At 31.6% G+C, this 19,442-nt stretch overlaps 1 protein-coding gene across 4 annotated transcripts in view; it reads left to right on the top strand.

The window, feature by feature from the left end:
• Positions 1-13,760, top strand: part of LOC132752751 (uncharacterized) — a 46,420-nt gene extending 32,660 nt beyond the window's left edge. For all 4 annotated transcript variants that reach the window (XM_060743137.1, XM_060743127.1, XM_060743152.1 and 1 more), the window contains one exon: positions 4,299-13,760. In XM_060743137.1, coding sequence (XP_060599120.1) covers positions 4,562-7,483 — 2,922 coding nt within the window. In that variant the 5' untranslated portion in view covers positions 4,299-4,561 and the 3' untranslated portion in view covers positions 7,484-13,760. The remainder of the gene's footprint in view (positions 1-4,298) is intronic.
• The last annotated feature ends 5,682 nt before the right edge of the window (positions 13,761-19,442 follow it).

Here is a 19,442-nt window from a genome sequence, read left to right as displayed (position 1 = left end):
TTGCCAAATTTTAATTTAAGATCAAATTGTGATATCAAAAATTTACGTGAATAATAACCAGTATAACTGGACGATTAATAAACCATTGATCTTTTTACGTTGAGATTTTTTTTCCCGTTTTTGTATTGGAATGATCGTAGATTTTAAAGTTAAAGGTAGGCTGTATTTTTGTCAAGGTGCAAAATTGTTATTTTATATTGTAATGTTAATATTATAAGGATGATACTTGAGGGATTGTGGAATATTTTTAAGGGGGAAGGTTCTTGTTGTATTTTATATGTATAATTATTTGAAATATCAATGAAAATTTGATTTTGTTTTTGTTGATTATGGAAATATATCTTGTGTGTTGTGAAGAAAATGGATAATATCTGATCTGACAGAGGGATTGTGGAATATATCATACAGGATTGGATATGAAATATATCTCATAGGAATCAGTAGTATTTTATATGAAATGAATGATGTTATATGAAGGAATATGGAATAAGTTATACTGGATTGAATATAGAATATATCTCATAGTAAGCAGTGGTATTTTATATGAAATGAATGATGTTTTATCATTCTGATATGAAGGACTATGCAATAAGTTATACTGGATTGAATATAGAATATATCTTATGGAATAAGAGTTTGTACAGTAGTAATATTGTTTATTAAATGGATGATGTTTAATAATTTGTTGTGATTAGATATGAAATATATCTCATTAAGAAGATGTTCGTTCTCAATCTGTATTTATTTTTTAGAATTTACGTGTTCAATATATGTAATGCTTGTTTTGTCTACGTTTGGCTTATATTATCTCACTATTGTAAGTGGCAAATTTTTAGATGGATGTTGTTTTGAATGGAATATTTTTTCTGTGATGAGACTTAAATTTCAGCTAATTTTTTAAGTGACACGCTCAATCTCAGGTCTTCCTCCACAAGTAAAGCTGGAGAGTTGCCATATAACCTTTACAGTGTTTAGCAAAATATAACTGAACAACAAAAAAAACAAAAAAAAAACCCAGACAATGTATTTTATAGAAAAATCAGTTTATTTATCTTACTTACATTAATTATTATAAAAATCGCATTACAAAAGAAGTTGTTATTTGATTACCATAAAAAGAAGATATTTTATTGCTGCATATGTACTTTGTCTAATAATTATTATTATAATTTAGTTTATGATTAACATTAAAATTTACATTATGACTAATATGATGTTGAAACAGAACTTTCATTTACATAAGTGTTAATTCATTCAACTACATCAATGACTTGTATAACTCTTGATTCAAAGAGGCATATATAGTTTTGAAAAGATCAATTTGAGGTAAAATGAAAATTGATATGAAAATACCTTGAAAGAATGAAACATAAGCAAGGCTTATAGCTCTTTGTTTGTAGATTATTGATTTGTCTTAATAAGGCTACATGCTGTTTTAAATATGAGATTTTCATTGTGCATTGTAAAGTATTTCAAAGAATCTAATACCAGGAGTATTGTGTAACATGAACCATATCAGATTATGTTGGGATGAAAATTGCAGGTGATAATATTTCTGTCGCATGTTGTTATGTAATTTACTAGCAGTGGTAGTTTTTTTTGTTGCATGCAGTTAATTTAGTTGCAGTGGCGGAATATCTTTTGTTTTGATCAAGTATAGATAGAGGAAATGAAGTAAGATCTTCACAAGTTAAAAACTGAAAGTGGAAAGTGTAGCTTACAGAAACTTCTAAATTAGCTGATTACACTTTATGAAAAAGATGTGCTCTGAGAGGTCTTTAATCATTTGACACCAATTTTATATGTAGCTGTCTTGACTATACTATGTCTAAAAAATGTTTAAAACTTGACCCTTCAGTCTTGTTCCTCCAATATTCGCTATTGAATCTTGTAATGTTGTTCCTAGACTATTGCCCCCTCAATTTTGTCACTTCAACTTGTCCATCCAGTCTCTCTCCCCCCCCCCCCCCCCCCACACACACACATGAATTTGTCCCCTGGATCTTGTTTTTCAAATTTTGTCCTCTAAATTTTGTCCCTTTTGTCTTGTCCCCCAATCATGTCCCAAAATTATTGTCCCTCAAGACTTGTTCCTCCAATTTTGTTCCCAGAGTCTTGGCCCTCTAAAATCTTGTTCCTCAGTCTTGTCCCTCCAATCTTGTTCCTCAGTCTTGTCCCTCTAATCTTGTCCCCTCATTGTTTTCCCCTCCAATCTTGTCCCTCCAGTAACAGGTTAATGTAGTTTATATACATGTACATGTGACTTTTAATGATTATTATAGTGTTATATCATAGAGATCTATGCTTATAAACATTTGAAAAATGGAATGTACAGTTCTGGTGTTATAATATCAAAGGTGGAACACATAAAGAAGTTTTAAAACTAAGACATGGATACATGTCTTTCCAAAATCATTGAGATAGCCTAAATAAAACAGTTTTAGTTTGTCTTTTTGCTATCAAGTCAGATTTTATGCAAGGCATAATGTATGAATGAGGTGTGTTTTGACATATCAGCAGAAAACTGTCATGAAATGATATTGTTGAAAGTTATGCTAAACATTTCTCAAATTTGTGTTAAATAATAAAGCAGGTGTGACAAGTTTCTTGCTTGTTCACACTCTGTTTATGAGGAACATTATTAACTTTTATAGTACAATTATAAAATTTTGTACATATGAAAGATCTTTTATGTAAAAAAATGAATAAGTTAAATTTACATGAAGCATATGTTACATAATTGAGCCGTGTCATGACAAAACCAACATGATGGGTTTGCGACCAGCATGGATCCAGACCAGCCTGGGCATCAGCGCAGTCTGATCAGGATCCATGCTGTTTGCTTACCAACCCTATTACAAGTAGAGAAACTGATAGCGAACAGCATGTATCCTGGTCAGACTGCGCGGATGCGCAGGCTGGTCTGGATCCATGCTGGTCACAAACCCATTATGTTGGGTTTTGTCGCGAAGCAGCTCAATTATGATACACAGTAATGAATATACATTGTTTGTAAAGTCCTTTTTCATTGGAAAATCATGATGTTCATATACTTTTTTAAATACACTGCTACTCTCAATTTATGACGATTTTTTTCTTCCTTAATTCTAAAAATGGAAACTTGTATTATAAATTCATTATAAAGATTCTTCACAAGTTATATGACCTTATATTATAAATGGTTGTTTGCAATATAACCCCAGCCACTTTTATGCAATCAACCATTTATATAGGACCATATTACCTGTCTAATCTTTATACATAGTATTATGAAAGTAATTTTAATTTTAAGAACTTCATTTTTTCTATATTTTTAACACATTATATATTATATAACACATAATATTTTACATACATGTTGTATAAAACCTGTATATATAATATAAAATTGTATTATAGAAATGAAAAAAGTCTAACAAAACAACAGAATTTTTTTTGTAAGTAAAGTTGCTTTTAGTTTAGTCATCTACCATTCATTTCAACTGAAATTATATGCCATTTTTATTGTTAATTTCCCTTTTTACATTCTGTCTGATTCATCAAGTTTAGGCCCTTAGGTACAATCACATATTATTATTAAATTACTTGAAAGTAGCGAAAGGAATTTCGATTATAAATATTTAATCAAAGGACATTATTATAATAAATACATATATATGGCAGGCATGTTGAATATGAAATAAATAAAGAATGAAATGTGGACCCAATTAGGAAGGGTTAATTTCATGAGGAAATTCTTCCCCACTGTTGACGACACAAAAATACAAAACATTTAAATAATCGAATACCACAAGGCAAACTTTATTGGCCCTAGCTGTTTAAAATATTTAGCATAAGCTGATGTGGCCCTGGTTGGTGATGCATATGTAAAACATTTTTAAGTTTTTTTTATAGATTTTATGTGCAGATTGTTTATTTGACTATGAGAAACATTACTGTTTATTTGATGATAAATGTAAAAGTCAATTTGAAACATTATAATGGGATAAAATCTGAAGGAAAAAAAAACAAAAAAACAAAAAAAACCTAAATGTAATTGCTAGCCGGGACTATGAATTTCCTATGATGTTGATATAGATTCATACCAGCTGGGAAACAGTTGGCTACAAGAACAGTATTATGAAAAGTTTGGAAAGTTTAATAAATAATCACTAAAATGAAGATGACTATAATTATGACTTAGTAAATTTATTTTCATTATACAATTTATAATACCCTCCATGACATGTGACCATTGAAAATTTGAAAAAGAGTTCAAAATTTTAGTATTTAATATGTATCTTCTTTTATATTTCCAGGTCCATGAATAGAACTGGTAACCATGACTACAGATGTACTGTTACAATGGCAACGTAGGAAGTTAGGAAACCCTGACAGCAGAAATTTACATATTCCATGGATTGAATTAAGATTATGACAGAAGTTTGAATCTGAATATAATTATTGGAGTTTAAATCTTTTTGGAATACTTGAATTTTCGCAAATCTATACATTGGAGTATATCATTCAAGTTATCAAGTGATCTTTGTATATTATTTGATACTATGGAATTAAAATAATAATGATGGCTTCCGCAAATCCAAATACATTCTACGCCAGGCCCGTTTACTTCGGTAATGAGCAAGAAAGATTTCGAAAAATGTCTGCAAACGATACTGGTCAAAGAAGTTCACTACGACAAAAGCAGACACGATTTGCAGATGTGGACAATTCGTCACCACCCCCTCGCCCGCCCCCACCTAGACCCAACAGAGTTCCTAAACAAAAAGAAAATGGGGTATCTTTTCATTTAAAAAATGAAAATGGTAAAATACTACCAAAACCTATAGAAAATGGCTTACCGCTGAGAGAAAAGAAACGTCAGTTACCTCAAACTCCTAGTGAGTTTAAAACCACGGAACCAAAACCTTTAACACGAATAAATGTTACTAGTCATGATAAACTTTGGCAAAAAGAAACAGATTATGAACAGACTGGTCCGAAAGGTGTTTTGTCCCCACCAATGAAATACATTACCCCACAAACAACGGAGGAAATGTTTCGAAACTTTGACCCTTTGGACTGTATTGACTCCACAAGTGATCATAGTGATTCCTCAGCAGACACCATGATTATGATGACAACTGAAGAGGAGATGAAGAACAAAGAGCGAATAGATCATAGTCTTAAAAAATTCACTTCAATAAAAACTAAAACAGAATGTCTGGACACAAACAAGTCCAAAGCTAGTATACAAGGAAAGAAAAATCTTCATATACATTTTGCAGACTCTAAAGGTATGGAAAGTGATCTAGCAAACGGTCCTAGAAATGAAAAAGAGGAAGTTATTTATAGTAAAGTTATACCTCTCCATATTCGGACTGATCATAATAATACCGTATCTTCACCAGAAAGTGCTGACAGTAAAACAAACAGTAATCACGGCAGCCCAAATGACAGCCCTGACGATGGCTATGGGACTAATTCAAGTTCAGGTACAGTTTCTTCTCCGTTTTCATCAAGCTTCGGTTCAAATGACTTTGAGAACTCTTATAATGGAGGTAATAAAAAAGTGATTTTACCAAATGGTGCAATAAAACCAAATTCAGTAAGAGAAAACTGGGCTGTAAAAAGAAAACAGAGAATGATTGAGGCATCAGATAACACTGTTCAAGATCAGTTAAGGGAATTAACTATAATCGAGGAAGAAGGGTCAGCAAACTCTCAGAGGGGGGTAATTGATAGGGATAAAAACAGTCATGGTATGAACATTGTTGGACGTAGAAATTCTAAACCGAGTGATAAATCAGTGCTAAGGAATGGAAACTTACCAAATTCGTATGATTCCCATACAGGGCATAATGCCAATTCTGAACCACCGTTTATAAATGTTTCACCAAATGACTTAAGAAGGGTGAATCGGCAGTTATATGTGATGGACAGTGATAAAAGTGGTAACGTAAGCTCTGAAAGAAGGCGAGAAAGAGTGTTACCACAGACACCGCAAACAAATGAGATTAATACTACTGCCCCTCGTGTACCACCGCATTATAATTCAAATCATCATTTAATGGGTTCTGTAGGTAGAAACGCTAATGATGTTGCCGACAGAACTAATGATGATGTTTTTATGTCTCAAACTGGAAATAATGACAGATATCCAGAACAAAGGGGTGGGAACAATTGGGAGGAGGACAGTGAAATTAGTGCTACAGACAGTTTAAATAGCGGACCTTTCGTTCTTCGTGGAGGAAGTGGAGATCCAAGGTATCGCACCGCAAGTGGAAGTGGTAAAATTTATGTGAGTCCTAGTGGGGATGAAGGGTTTTATTCATTGAACAGGAGCAGTAGAAGTACTAGCTTATCAAGCTTTCAACCAGTGAATGAAGTGGTTGAAGGAAATGAAAATTTGGCACAGACACTTAATTCTCCAAAATCACCACTAGAAGCTTTAAGTGATGACTTTTTGGAAAAATGGAGCGATATGGACTTAAATTATCGCAATTATTACGGGTTTGACCAACAGGTAGAAAAATACAGTAGAACTGATTCTAAAGTGAACTACTTTCAGGAAAAGAAAATTAATACAATGTATGGGCAAGACAATTATTATAGACCTCAAAACTATGGATCTGAGCCGGCCATTGCCCAGGGTCAGAATCCAGGTTCAAGTCAGGGATCAAACATTCAGGGAATATTGAGAGATTCAAAAGAGAAAAATGGCAGTACCACCAAATCCTCCACTTTGAAGAGTCAAAAATCAGGGAAAGAAAAGGAAAAAGAATCAAGTGGATCTAAGAATAAGTTCTTACAAATTTTACCGAATATGTTTAAACCATCAAGTAAGAAGCATAGTGAAGATGGTAAGGAATCTAAAAGTAATAAGAGCAAACAAAAGAATGTGATACCTGTGACGGTTGAACCTACTCCTGTGATTGAACAAAAAAGTAGTTCCTTTGAATATGAACAAGAGGCAGAGTACATGAATATGGGTGATTTGCCTCAGTATTGTTTAGCGCAAATTGAATATGAAGAAAAACTGAAGAAAGGACAGTATGTGTCACTGGAAAGCTTACGAAAAAGGCCAGTATTTGCAAGTTCTCGGGATATAAAAAAGCTTTTTCAAACACATGATCAATCTTTCGATTCTATAAATAGTCCTGGGACGCAGAGACATAGTTTTCATGCAATGCCACTGTCATATCGCCATCAGGTAAATGAAAACCAGTCTGGCTCGAGTGACATGCGACCTCGTGCTCAATCGACCAGCGCAACAATGCGTAGTCAACAGATTAAAAACTCAGTTGAATCGCGTATGGCAGTAATTTCGCGTAAAAATGCAGCTGTGATGAACGAAGCAAGACAAGTGCCGAAAAAGGAAACAAACACTGATGGCAACCTTTCTTTTCATTCAAACTCATCGAATCCAAGACATAGTGGGTCTCGAACTAGACTAGATAGTGGAAGCAGTGGCGGAGATTCTAAATTATCAACGCTTGTTTAATAACTTACATAATACTTATATTGTCATTATTTAACTTAACTGTATTCATTATAATTTTCTTTCTCTGAGCATGTTTTCACAGTAAAATATTTTCAAATGAAAAAAGTGGATTTCTGAAAATTTAAATAGAATCTGTTTATTGAAATTCAAACAACTGCAAAGTTTTAAAGTCCTTTTTCTAAAAATATTTTAGGAAAAGTTTGTTTGATTTTCTACTTATATTTAATATGGTTTGTTACTTATATGATATTCTTTCTTTGTCAGTATGTCCAAGATTTGGTTTAACAAAACTATGTATCTAAATGTCATATTTTCTTTCATTTAATTCTGCTTACCTTACAGAAAATTTGGATATTTCTTAAATTATATGTCAATAAATAAGATTTATGTGCATAAATTTTAGTAACATACCTTTGACTCAGCTAGTATTTTCTCCTATCAATTTAATTAAATGATTTTTACAATTTTCTGGGTCACAGGTGTTTAAGCTTTATTTTGCAATTCGGTTTTTAGCTACATTTTGTTGTAGTCAACATAATTATTTACTGGTCTCACATGGCATGGAAATAATTATTAGATTTTATTCCCTGATTTACATATTAAACATTATAAATTACCAACAATTAAAGGAACTATCTAATCTTGAAATATAATGATATCAGACAATAGCTACAAAATTAGTGACCAATTTCTTTTTTAATGAACTTAAAGGGGCTACACTGAGGTCAAAATGCCTAAAAATATAAAATTTAATTTTTTTACAAAGATCAAGTGAAACAACTGAAGTTAAGAAATTCGCAAAGGATGATAAAGAATTATACTAGGAATAGAATTGAAAGTTAAATTCTTTGTGAAAATTGACAATGCTTTTCATTTTTGGATCCTTTTGCTCAATAAAAATTATCATTCTAGAAAAATGGAGTCGGGGAATGATCTGAAAATGTGTACACAATTTATTGGATTAGACCTACGTCGAATGGTAAACAAATCTTGTTTCCAGTTCTGTCATGTGATAAAAAAATCAGTGGAGTCCCTTTAATGCAGACTTATGGCGGCAAAATAGTGATATACAGTATTGAGTAAAGTTACTATTTTTAGTATAGGGCCAGATTAACCTGTACCTCTGTGCTGTCTGACCAGATTCTATAGTAAGGACAAGTTCAAGGTTAAGCTACAAAAGTTCCACAATTTTTTTTATTTATTTTTTGCTTAATATAGTTCACTGTCAGTTATGCTTTTGAATTGCTTCAGCAAAAAGATCATTTCAATTGGTATAAAATTCATATTGACTTACTTTAATTTACATTTTGCTACAGATATTATTTCCAGTGTCATTTAGTATATTTTTCTACAGCATTTTATCTGTAGAATAAGATTGAAATTGTTGAGAAAATAAACTCTAACCAACTTTGAACAAGTACCTTTAATTGGCAAATATTAGAAATTGATAAAAGTGACAAAGACATCATTGGATCATGTTAAACAAGACAGAATTAGGAGGAAACGTTTCATCAATTCACATTAAAATACCAGTTTTAATTGCAATGTTAGACTAATTATTGAGAAATTTATGCTCATTATAATTTCTAATTTGAGGTTTCACCTTATTGTAAAATGTTTAATATTCAAGCCTGTGCCCTTTAAGAATAACAGAGTTAGTCAGGGCTTTGACCTTATACTTATAGAGCTGAATTTAATAATTGTTTTGAATTCTAAATGTCAAAATAAAATGAGGAAATAAGCAAATTTAATTCTTCACATGCCAATGTGGCTCCAGTGTTACAATGCCATGATTTACTGAAAAGCAGCATGCCTTCAGATTTTAAATTTGTGTCTATTTTAATTTCTATGAAAACACAATACATGTATTTGTTATGATTAAAATATCTTGTCAAACATGCATATTAAGTAACTGAACCTTGTCTTTATATAGGCAATTGTACTATTAAAAATTTATATAGATAAGTTAATAACTTGTTAAGATCAGTAGACATTTTTATTACTCCTTCTATTATAAAATGGGTAGAATTTTGGAGATGAAAATAGTTAAATTTATGAAATAATATATTGAAAGGTTAAACTGAAATGTGAATAATTGATATATTTCTAAAGCTTTGAATTTGTTTTTTCTTAATTTAGAATTTTTTGAAGTTGTAGTTAAGTTTACTTTCCTGGAGGTGTGCTGCTTTAATGTTTTACTTGTATCGAAGGGTTACAGTAATGGCTATTGAGTTAGTTTCAAAAAATGTTAATACATACTTTTTTAGTTTTGATGTTTGCTTGGAAATAACTTAAGTTAATAGTCTGGATTACTGTTATAAATGATTTGATTATGATATGTGGTCCTTGTTTAACCCCATTTATTTTAGAACAGGCGATGTATGGTCAAGGGAGGTCAGATTACAGTAAAAACCAAATATTTTTTTCTTCTTTTTTTTTTTTTGAGAAATAGTGAATAATTATATACTTTCGATACACAATTTCCACATGATTAACTCGCAAAGTGTTGATATTAAATTGAAGTCGATTTTATTTAATATTCTGTCATTATAAAAACATCAAAGAAATATTTCCTAATGAATGTACAATTATGAATCACCGAGCTTCCTTGGGGCAAATAAAACAATTAAACATTCTTTTATCAAAATATGTACATACATATATCTTTAATTAAACAATGAGAAAAAATGGCAACTGAACAAAAATTTATATCATTTAATGAGCAACTATTTAAGACGTATCATTTTTGTTTTGTTTTTTTTTATTTGAAAAAATTTGGCTTGTAGCAATTTCTTTTCCATAAAGAAAGTTTTGTATCGATTCTTTTCTTTTTTTGTTTCTTCTTTAAAGTTTTAAATAAATTTGACTGTCTTAAAGAATTTGTAGATGTTAATATTTTTGCGACAAAAAATTGTTAAGGTTACTATTTTTTAACATAATTAAGCAACAAATAGGTTAATGCCAGGGAATTATGGTTAAATTTATCAAACTTAAATAAAATATCTATCTTTGGTTTTCTTTTCGTGCATTTTTTTAAGAATTTATTCTCTTTCGTTTGTTTAACCATATCTTACTTATATTTATTGCTGTTTTTGTCTTTTTCATTTAATGTATACATGCAAATTTTTGACATATTTATTTAGCATGTTGACCTCAGGAATCTAAACATGTCATTTGTCATCATCAATCCTTACACGAGGCTATAAACTCCGTAATATATCAACCTGTATGATGAACGGATCTTTGTACGTACATTGATTATACGCTACTGTGTCGTAAAAAAATTTAAAATCCATCGTTATACTTTAATTTGGCATCAAACATTTAGTACATCTATACCATCAAATATTTAGTACATCTATACCAGTATAATATATAAATATATACATTTTTTTAATGTATGAAAACTGAAACTTTTAATGATTTTTCATTTCATCGGGATCGAATACATTAAGGTATTTAAGACCACATTGCATTTTATTGAAATTTCAACCAGGTGCTTTCTAAAGGAAAAAAAATATAGAAAAATTATTTGAAATATGAGTACACACTGGTATGAAAAGTATGTTACAATATCAATTTTGCTATTGTTAGTAGGATATATGGCATATCATTACATTGCTGGCAATTCAAAGAAGCAGAATTACAAAGTGGAGTAATGAATAGGTAGTTGAATTGATTCTTCTGTCATAACTGAAGCTGTAGACAGATGATTTAGATTTCTCACAGTAACTTAGATTGTTTTCTGTTAGCATTTACCTTAAAACAATTGAAGACAATGTTATGAGACTGAGATTCAAAGCAAATAGTGTAAGCATTTTCGGTAAATTCAAACTTTTAAGTTTAGAATTTGTAAAACAAAATAACACTTGGCAATTCAATCCAATGCTTAATTAATAAGGAAATTGTTAGTTAAATGCAGTTTAAGACTCACTGTCCTTTCTTCTTTTGTTTATTTTCTAAAGAAGACTGGATTGGGCTGTCATAATAAAGATTTGCCTTTGTTTCTTAAACGTTACAAAACTAAATTTCTTGTAATGAACGGACTTGTCCAGCTTTCGATTTGGATCCGTTGGTAGTTAAAGCTGCACATCTCCAAATGAGCCAAAATATTTCAAGAAATTCAATCTTTGGAAAAATGTGTTAAGATCTTAAGAAAAGTAAAAAGATTCAATATTTAATTTATTTGTGCGATTAATGTCTGATTTTGCAGTATCAATAGCTATAATTCTACTGTGTTACTAATGCCGGAAGAGGTATTTATGTATATTTTCACCTTTTTTTTGGTAATTTATGTGGATTGTAAGTGTTGTTTGCAATGTGTAAATTACTTTCTTTGTTCACTTCACAATATTTTACTTTTAAATACATTTTCAAAATTTTCATGAAAATTAGCATGAATCTGGAGGCGTGCTGCTTAACAGTGAAGCATTTTGATCTGTGCTTTAAACTGTAAGTAGCCAAATATAAGGAAGTGGTCAAATTTCACTAATTATATTGGCTGGCATAGTGGCGAAGGGATGTTACCTTCAGTTATAATGTACTTATAATGTGTGGGGGAACCTTTTATAGATACAAGATCTAATGTCCCCTTCACATAGCATATGGTGAATTGCCGAGTTGTTACAAATATTTGAGAACAAATTGTCTAATATAGACATAAATATAAGACTAGTGTTGCTTACCATTTGTATTTTTAACAGTTCAAAACCTACTCAAGTGTCTCTGTCTGACAGGAAAGTGCATGCTGGTTTCCGTATTAGGCACTATATTAAACAGGGAACTTTAAAGGTATTACTTAAAACGCATCAACCCAAAAAAGGAAAATAAGTGAAAAGTTTTCGACAGTCATGTATATAATAATGTTAATGCAATGTGCTTGCTAATTCTATCTTGTCAATAAGCGAGTCAACAATTTAAATTAGAGACAAAAATCCACTTGTTTTCTTGCTGATGACTAATTACCTAAACAAGTACTGATTTAATTGGACTAATTATTCAACCTGTCACACTTTGTATTGTAAATGAGTATGTTTATTATACCGGTAATTGCCAGCATTGTAAGGAAATGAGAAATAAGTATGGTGTACAAAGATTATGAATCAGTGACCGGCTTCACTGTTTTTTTTATTCCTCGCGCATTTTTGTATGCAATTATTCGGCTAATTATAAAATATTGTTGAGAAATTAGGAATTTTATTATTGAAGCCAGTATTGTTTTCAAGTTCTTTGGTGTATTGTATTGATGAAAGCAAAAGTGGACCTTCTGTCGCTTTTGTCACATTTTTCTCATTTTACGAATAACACTTAAAGGCCTTGTTAGTATTCAAAGTCATGTGTATTTTTTTGCATTTTCGACTAATTTGTCATATTGACAGCACAGTAGAATGGTCAGTTTTAAGTAGGATTATTGTAAAGTTTGCAAATGAATCATGTGCCAAAAAACTCCAAAACAACTGGGGAAATACTGTATACATGTACATATGTTGCAAGAGTATAATTTAACTGAGCACTGGAAGCATTCTTGTTTCATGATTAAATAAAATGTACAGAATTGTGAAACTTGCTATAATTATTTCAAAGTATTTCCTTGATTTTAAATAGTTAGACAGTACACTTTGGATTGTTAGTTTTTAATATATACAATGTATAATTATATACATACAACTGTATATATACATAAAAGAAATCATTTGTTTGTATATACATTAATTATGACACACCTGTGTTGATATTGAAATAAAACAATGCATTTAACAATTTGACTAAATTTCAGATCATATGTTTACATGTACTAAATGTAAACATAAGGGGATTTGAACTTTAGTCAGATTATGCATTTAAATGACATATATTAGTATCTGGTCAAATTATATCTGTTATTTGATAGTTTATAGATAAACAAAACCATTGCATTTAGCTTTTTATAATGAAAATCAACTATGGTCATAAAGTATGTTTGTTAAATATTTTGTTATTTTATTGTATAAGAATTCATTGTTGTACATAAAACCATACTTTTATACTTAAATGTTCTTTTTATTTTTATTTCTCATTGTTATTTATTTTAAGTTCATTCTTTTGCAAGAGTGTGAACTTTTATAGACTTCATGTTAAATTTTCACAGGTATTGCATTAGTACTTGCATTTTAATACTTTATTTAATACCTGACTACTTTATATTAAATGACATCTAGTAGATGTTTTGCTTATTAAAAAAAGATAATCTTTTTTTTCCTGCAATATTGACTCTTTATCTTATCAAATTATTTATTTCCGGTTATGAAAAAAAATAATAATAAATGTGACTGCTGAATTCTTAAATTTGTTTTTAAGTTTGATTTCACTTCAGTTAAATACCAAGATTAAAACTTTCATTTTGGTCAGCCATTAGCTGTGGCTTTGAAAAAACTTTGACTTTCTTAAGATATGGGCAAAGTCCCTTTCCAACCTCTGCAGACGCTTTTTTGTGTGATTAACTTGATTCATGTTTTAAACATTTCTACAGGAAATAAAATAACAAGTCTAGAACAAGTTCTCGAGATTGACCAATGAAATATTTGCCTACTGTTCAAGCTCAATGTGATATGTATTTAACATGACAAGAAAGTGCTAAAAATTTTACATTGCAAAAAATGTAGTTTTTTTTGTTGTCTCACATTATTGAAACAAAGACAACAGCTAAGAAATGTTATTTTAAAACATGAACTGTCGGTATAATTATGATTCTAATTGAAGTCAATAAAGGATGTTTTAATTATGCTCCCGATATCTTCTTGTGATGATCTTACCTAAAAAAAACTTCAACGGGTCAATTCCTAGTTAGGATAAATTACATATTGAATTCGTATTTGTATTAGTTTAAAAAAAATTCTTTTTCGAATGGACATGGACTTGTATGTCAGTGGTGAATATCACAGAGATACATTTGACACCTGACATTTCCGCTATCCCATTTTTAAATATCGAGACTTCACGTTGTGCGTGACTGTCCAAGACTTTCTTTTTCCGGTTACCTGACTATTTTGAATTTGCAACAAAAATGCCAGAAAAAAGGTAGATAAATGACTTAAAAAGTATTTACAGTTAATTAAGTAAAAAAAAATCACAAGTGAAACGGTAAAAAGGAGAATAAGATCAACTATTTCGATAAATTTGTCATAGGTCGATCTTGTATATAAATCTCTGTGATGATCAAACAGTCATGTGTTAAACATGGAAATAAAAAAAAAAACATTTTGAATTGCCAGATATGTGATTTTCATCATGAAATTTTAAGACAAATCCTCAAATATATTATGTAGTTCAATAAAAACATTGAGTGCTTAGGATAAATGATATACAGCGGGAAATATACTTTATATCTTGTATGAAATTTAAAAAAAAAAATATTTCAAAAACATTATAACTTCATAAAAACAGAATAGTTATGTTTTTAACATTTCTTCAGTTGTTAAATATAGAATATATATAAATGAATCATCTGAAAGTTCTAAGTATGTAAGCATGTTTTATATGTTGTTAATACAACACCTTTCTTTGATCTGTTTGATGCAGGGTGTATAGTAGGCATGTTAACAACTTTCATTCATTTCTTTAAAACACCATTTTTCATCTTTGTTGTATTTGAAAACATGGGTCTGAGCATTAAAATATGTTGAGCCGCGTCACAACAAAACCAACATAATGGGTTTGCGACCAGCATGGATCCAGACCAGCCTGCGCATCCGCGCAGTCTGATCAGGATCCATGCTGTTCGCTATCAGTTTCCCTACTTGTAATTGAGTTGGTAAGCGAACAGCATGGATCCTGATCAGACTGCGCGGACACGCAGGCTGGTCTGGATCCATGCTGGTCGCAAACACACTACATGTATGTTGGTTTTGTCGTGACGCGGCTCTGTTATAATCTGTAAAGACGATGTTTATTGTTATTTTTATCCTAATATTGCAACGCCTGTGTGCACTGAACATTTTCCATGGTGTTTTGTAAAATATATTGTTCTATAGTTCAAGATTGTGTAGACAACAAAAAAATGTCAATCTCGTTCTTGAAGTCAGGGCCTCAATTGACTAGTGGTTAAAGTCGCTTATTGACCACCCCCCTCACCACTGTAGGTCCACATCCCACAAAGGATTTAGAAAAATTCATGCGAGGAAAATGGAAGGCATGCTAGAAAAATGGAAGGTTGGTGGTTCTGCACAGGTGCCGCTTATGATTGAAAAATGAACACGGATCAGCCCTAAGGTATTAAATTAATCAGTATAATTGGACAGTGGGCGTTTTTGTGACTCTAGTTAATAAAGATATTTGTATCCCTTGCGCAGTTAAATAGTTTGCAGTTTGTCATGGATGAACAGACTGATTTTCCACTATATGTACATGTACTAGCACCTTAAGTTAGTTGAAAATCTTAATATGAAAGTAGAAAAATAGAAACAATTACCAATTGTATATCATTTGGATCTTTCTTGTTGTTCTCGCAGCCTTGCGTATAGCACAAATGCGTGCATATACAGTTAAACAAAGAAATTATTCGTGTTTAACTTGCAGGATGTATTTTAAATCCATTCAACATTATGTATATTTCATTGTTATTATTATAGTATAGAACCACCGATCTTTTGTAAGCTATATTTTAATGTATGAATATGCATGGTAAGTACAACGTCAAATGTGTAATTCGTCCATATACATGGCACACACCTGAGCTTATTGCAAAGACAACCAGTATGGAAACAATGGCTTGCTCCTGACTGGGTTTGAACCCATGCGGTCAGCAATCCTTAGATTACTAGTCCGACGCGTTAATCACTCGGTCACGCCGCCGAAATACATCTTTGGGGGCATGCATGGTGATATGCGATAGAACCCGTACTGGCAATGCTTTAGAGATGTTCTCGGTGTACACTTGCCATTCATGCAGTTTTGCTTGATAAAAAATTTATCTACCCTTTATAAGTTACATGTCCACAGCGATCCGCTCGACTAAAAATTTTCATTCTATAAACATGTATATCCTCGATCAAATTAACATTGTATTTATTCATATGTTACGTTTTAAAACATAAATTTACGGCATGTAAATCTTGATTTGCTGATTTTTATAAATGCACTTGTCCAGCTTCCATTTTCTAAATTGCCCTTTATCAATTCATTCAATTTGGGTATATCAATTTTAAAGTAAGTCAATCGTCGGTACAGAGCATATAGTCAGACTGGACGGAACTGCAGGTTTGATGGGTGGTTACGGCGGTTTACAAAAGGATAAACAAAAGTGTTAGTAAGTTGATATTACTTGCAAACTGAGGACAATTATGTGAACACAGCCAGAGAAATAGAATGTTTTATAGATTACAATTACTTCCAGACACAAAAAGCTTGTGCTTTCCCCATTAAATAATTAAAACAAATAACACCTTCCCCAAATGATCACGGGCTTATCATTCACAGGTTTGAGCTTGCTACGTCCAGTAAGACTGAATTACCTTCTGTTCATGACATATTGCCAGTCCTTAAATAGCTATATATGATCGCCTTTACATGGCTAAATGTCCGTTGTTACATGAGTACATATAATTATCGCCCTTAGTTGCTTTACATGGGTCAATATGATCTTCTTTACATGACTATATGCCAGTTATTACATGACTAAAGCAGTCAATCATTGCAGATTTAAGCATATTGCGAAACTTTATATTTGAATAAGTTTTCGTTCTCCATTTATAAAGGTAATTCTATGATTGAAACTTTAATTTTAATTACATTTTATTGTATTTGGGTACACAAAATATATTATTTCACAATCCACATCAAGTAAGTGTACACACAAATGACAGACCGAAGTTCTAACAACACTATCACGGCCCTTGAGCATGGGGTTGCGCATGTCATTTAATAATTTGTATTAGAATTTAAATTATAAATGTTATATAAAGACAGTTCCCTGAATTATTTTCCATGGTCCTTAATTACCTCTTTTATATTGTTTCATTTTTACAAGTTTAAAAATCGGCCAATGCAAATATTAAAGTGACATGTTTTAAAGAACCGGTTTATTAATATTTACTAGTAAAATTCTAATTTTTGTTCTGAAATTCTTACCCTCCAATGTTACAACAGAGACTTATATCACATAATTTTAACATAGCTCTGTGGCCACATATAACGAACAAAAATAAGAAATTGAAAGTTATATTGTGTATTGACCTATCTCATACCTACAAGCTGGGGTACAGTAAAAAAATTCTGTCCTCTATTAGAGTGGCGACAAGGTTCTCATCCTTTTTGTCATGATGTATATATAATGATTTGTGAAATTCAATGTACTTTTCACAAGATTAATTGATTTTACACCCGATTGGAACTACTTAAATGGACTACATGCAATATACAAAGCTTGTATCTTGTTTCACATTCATAATTCTCAAGTTGTTAATAATTTGGCAGCCTCGGGAAATGATGTACGCTGACATCGGCGTATTTTATCATTTTTATAATCAGTACAAATGGGAAAAGATTTCAGACCAACGTACCAACCATTTCGCGGGCTTAAAACAAAATTGCTGTAAATTGTTCATCCAAATGGACCACGCTATGACAATGTTGTTCTCAACCTATGGTTAATTAACATTACTCTGGCCTTAGTAGGTTGCCTTCCTCCCGGCGAAAATATATAGCTTTTCTTAAATATAATTTCAAAATGTATTATAATTATATACATGTATAATTATACTTTTTGGCGGGAAAATATTTGTCGTAGAATTTAATACACTTTTTTCGGATATAAAAATAAAAGATATGTATTGAAAAGAATCACTACATAAATTTATTCAGTTCAACATTGCTCGTGGTTGCCTTGTGACTTAAAATGTCAGTTTATTTAAGTTGCAAAACGTGACCGTAACTAGCCATGCAAGTTACTGTAACAATGTAGAATTCTACTGTCAGATTGTTAACAGGTTAAGTCAAAGTATAATTTGTGTCATAATATTTTGAAGATAATGCGTAAGATCAATCGCCATTTTGCGGCCTTTTTGTATTACTTCGGTAGAATATGGGTGATCAGGGTGGAGGTGTTTGGTGTCTTGGCCGTTCCGTATGGAATACCAGGCGACCTATGCGACAGAGACCGCAATTTGTGTATTGAACACACTCAAAGTAAGGTTCCTTTTAATTGAGACCAAACCGATATTGCTATTCATCGAACATAAGATAGATGTTGTACATGAACTCATATTACTTGTACAAACTTTGCCGTATGATATTTTTAAAAATCCTTAAACCGCTGGAACCGGATGTGGTAAGGCTGTGTCACTAGCATACCGCGAGTTCAGTCTGTTATAGTTTGAATGGGCTGTTCTCTATAGATTCACAGCAGGGCTAAGCCATTTACAAATTTAGCAGGTACAGCAAATTTAGCAGGTACAGGGCCAAAACTGATGTGCTCGGCACCAGTAACGTATTCATTCTCGGACTGAGCTCTGTAATATAAGTCGTCCGTATTTCAGACTATTTACATATCATCGAGTAAGTCCCCTAGTTTACTCACGTCCTCAAATACTGGAGCATCGACTTTGGCCGAAATATCGTGTACCATGAATGTTCCGTTTATATTCGTTTCAGGCAAATGCAGGCCTATGTTACTGCATTAAATTTTTAGTTAACTTAAGGATCCAAGTCGTTTAAGGGCCCTAACTCTACAATACCTCATATATTTGGGCCGGTTATTAATTATTATACATGTGTAATTGACATAATTTACGTTGCAAGTTTTAATCAAATATCTTACAGATCGCTCAAGTCATTGATAACAGTTTCATGCTCAGTACTACTCGTGAAATGTGAAAACACAGTCATTTTCTTCAGTTAGGATATATACACGTCAAAATATTTAACTAATATAGGTACTCAATCATAGGAGCAACATTCGAATCCCGGACAATCCCCCTCCCGGACG

The sequence above is a fragment of the Ruditapes philippinarum genome, unplaced genomic scaffold, assembly GCF_026571515.1.
Source record: "Ruditapes philippinarum isolate M1 unplaced genomic scaffold, ASM2657151v2 ctg2676_1_1_1_1, whole genome shotgun sequence".
NCBI lineage: Eukaryota > Metazoa > Mollusca > Bivalvia > Venerida > Veneridae > Ruditapes > Ruditapes philippinarum.
Note: the sequence above shows the minus strand (reverse complement) of the source record. Positions and strands in the feature narration are given on the sequence as shown.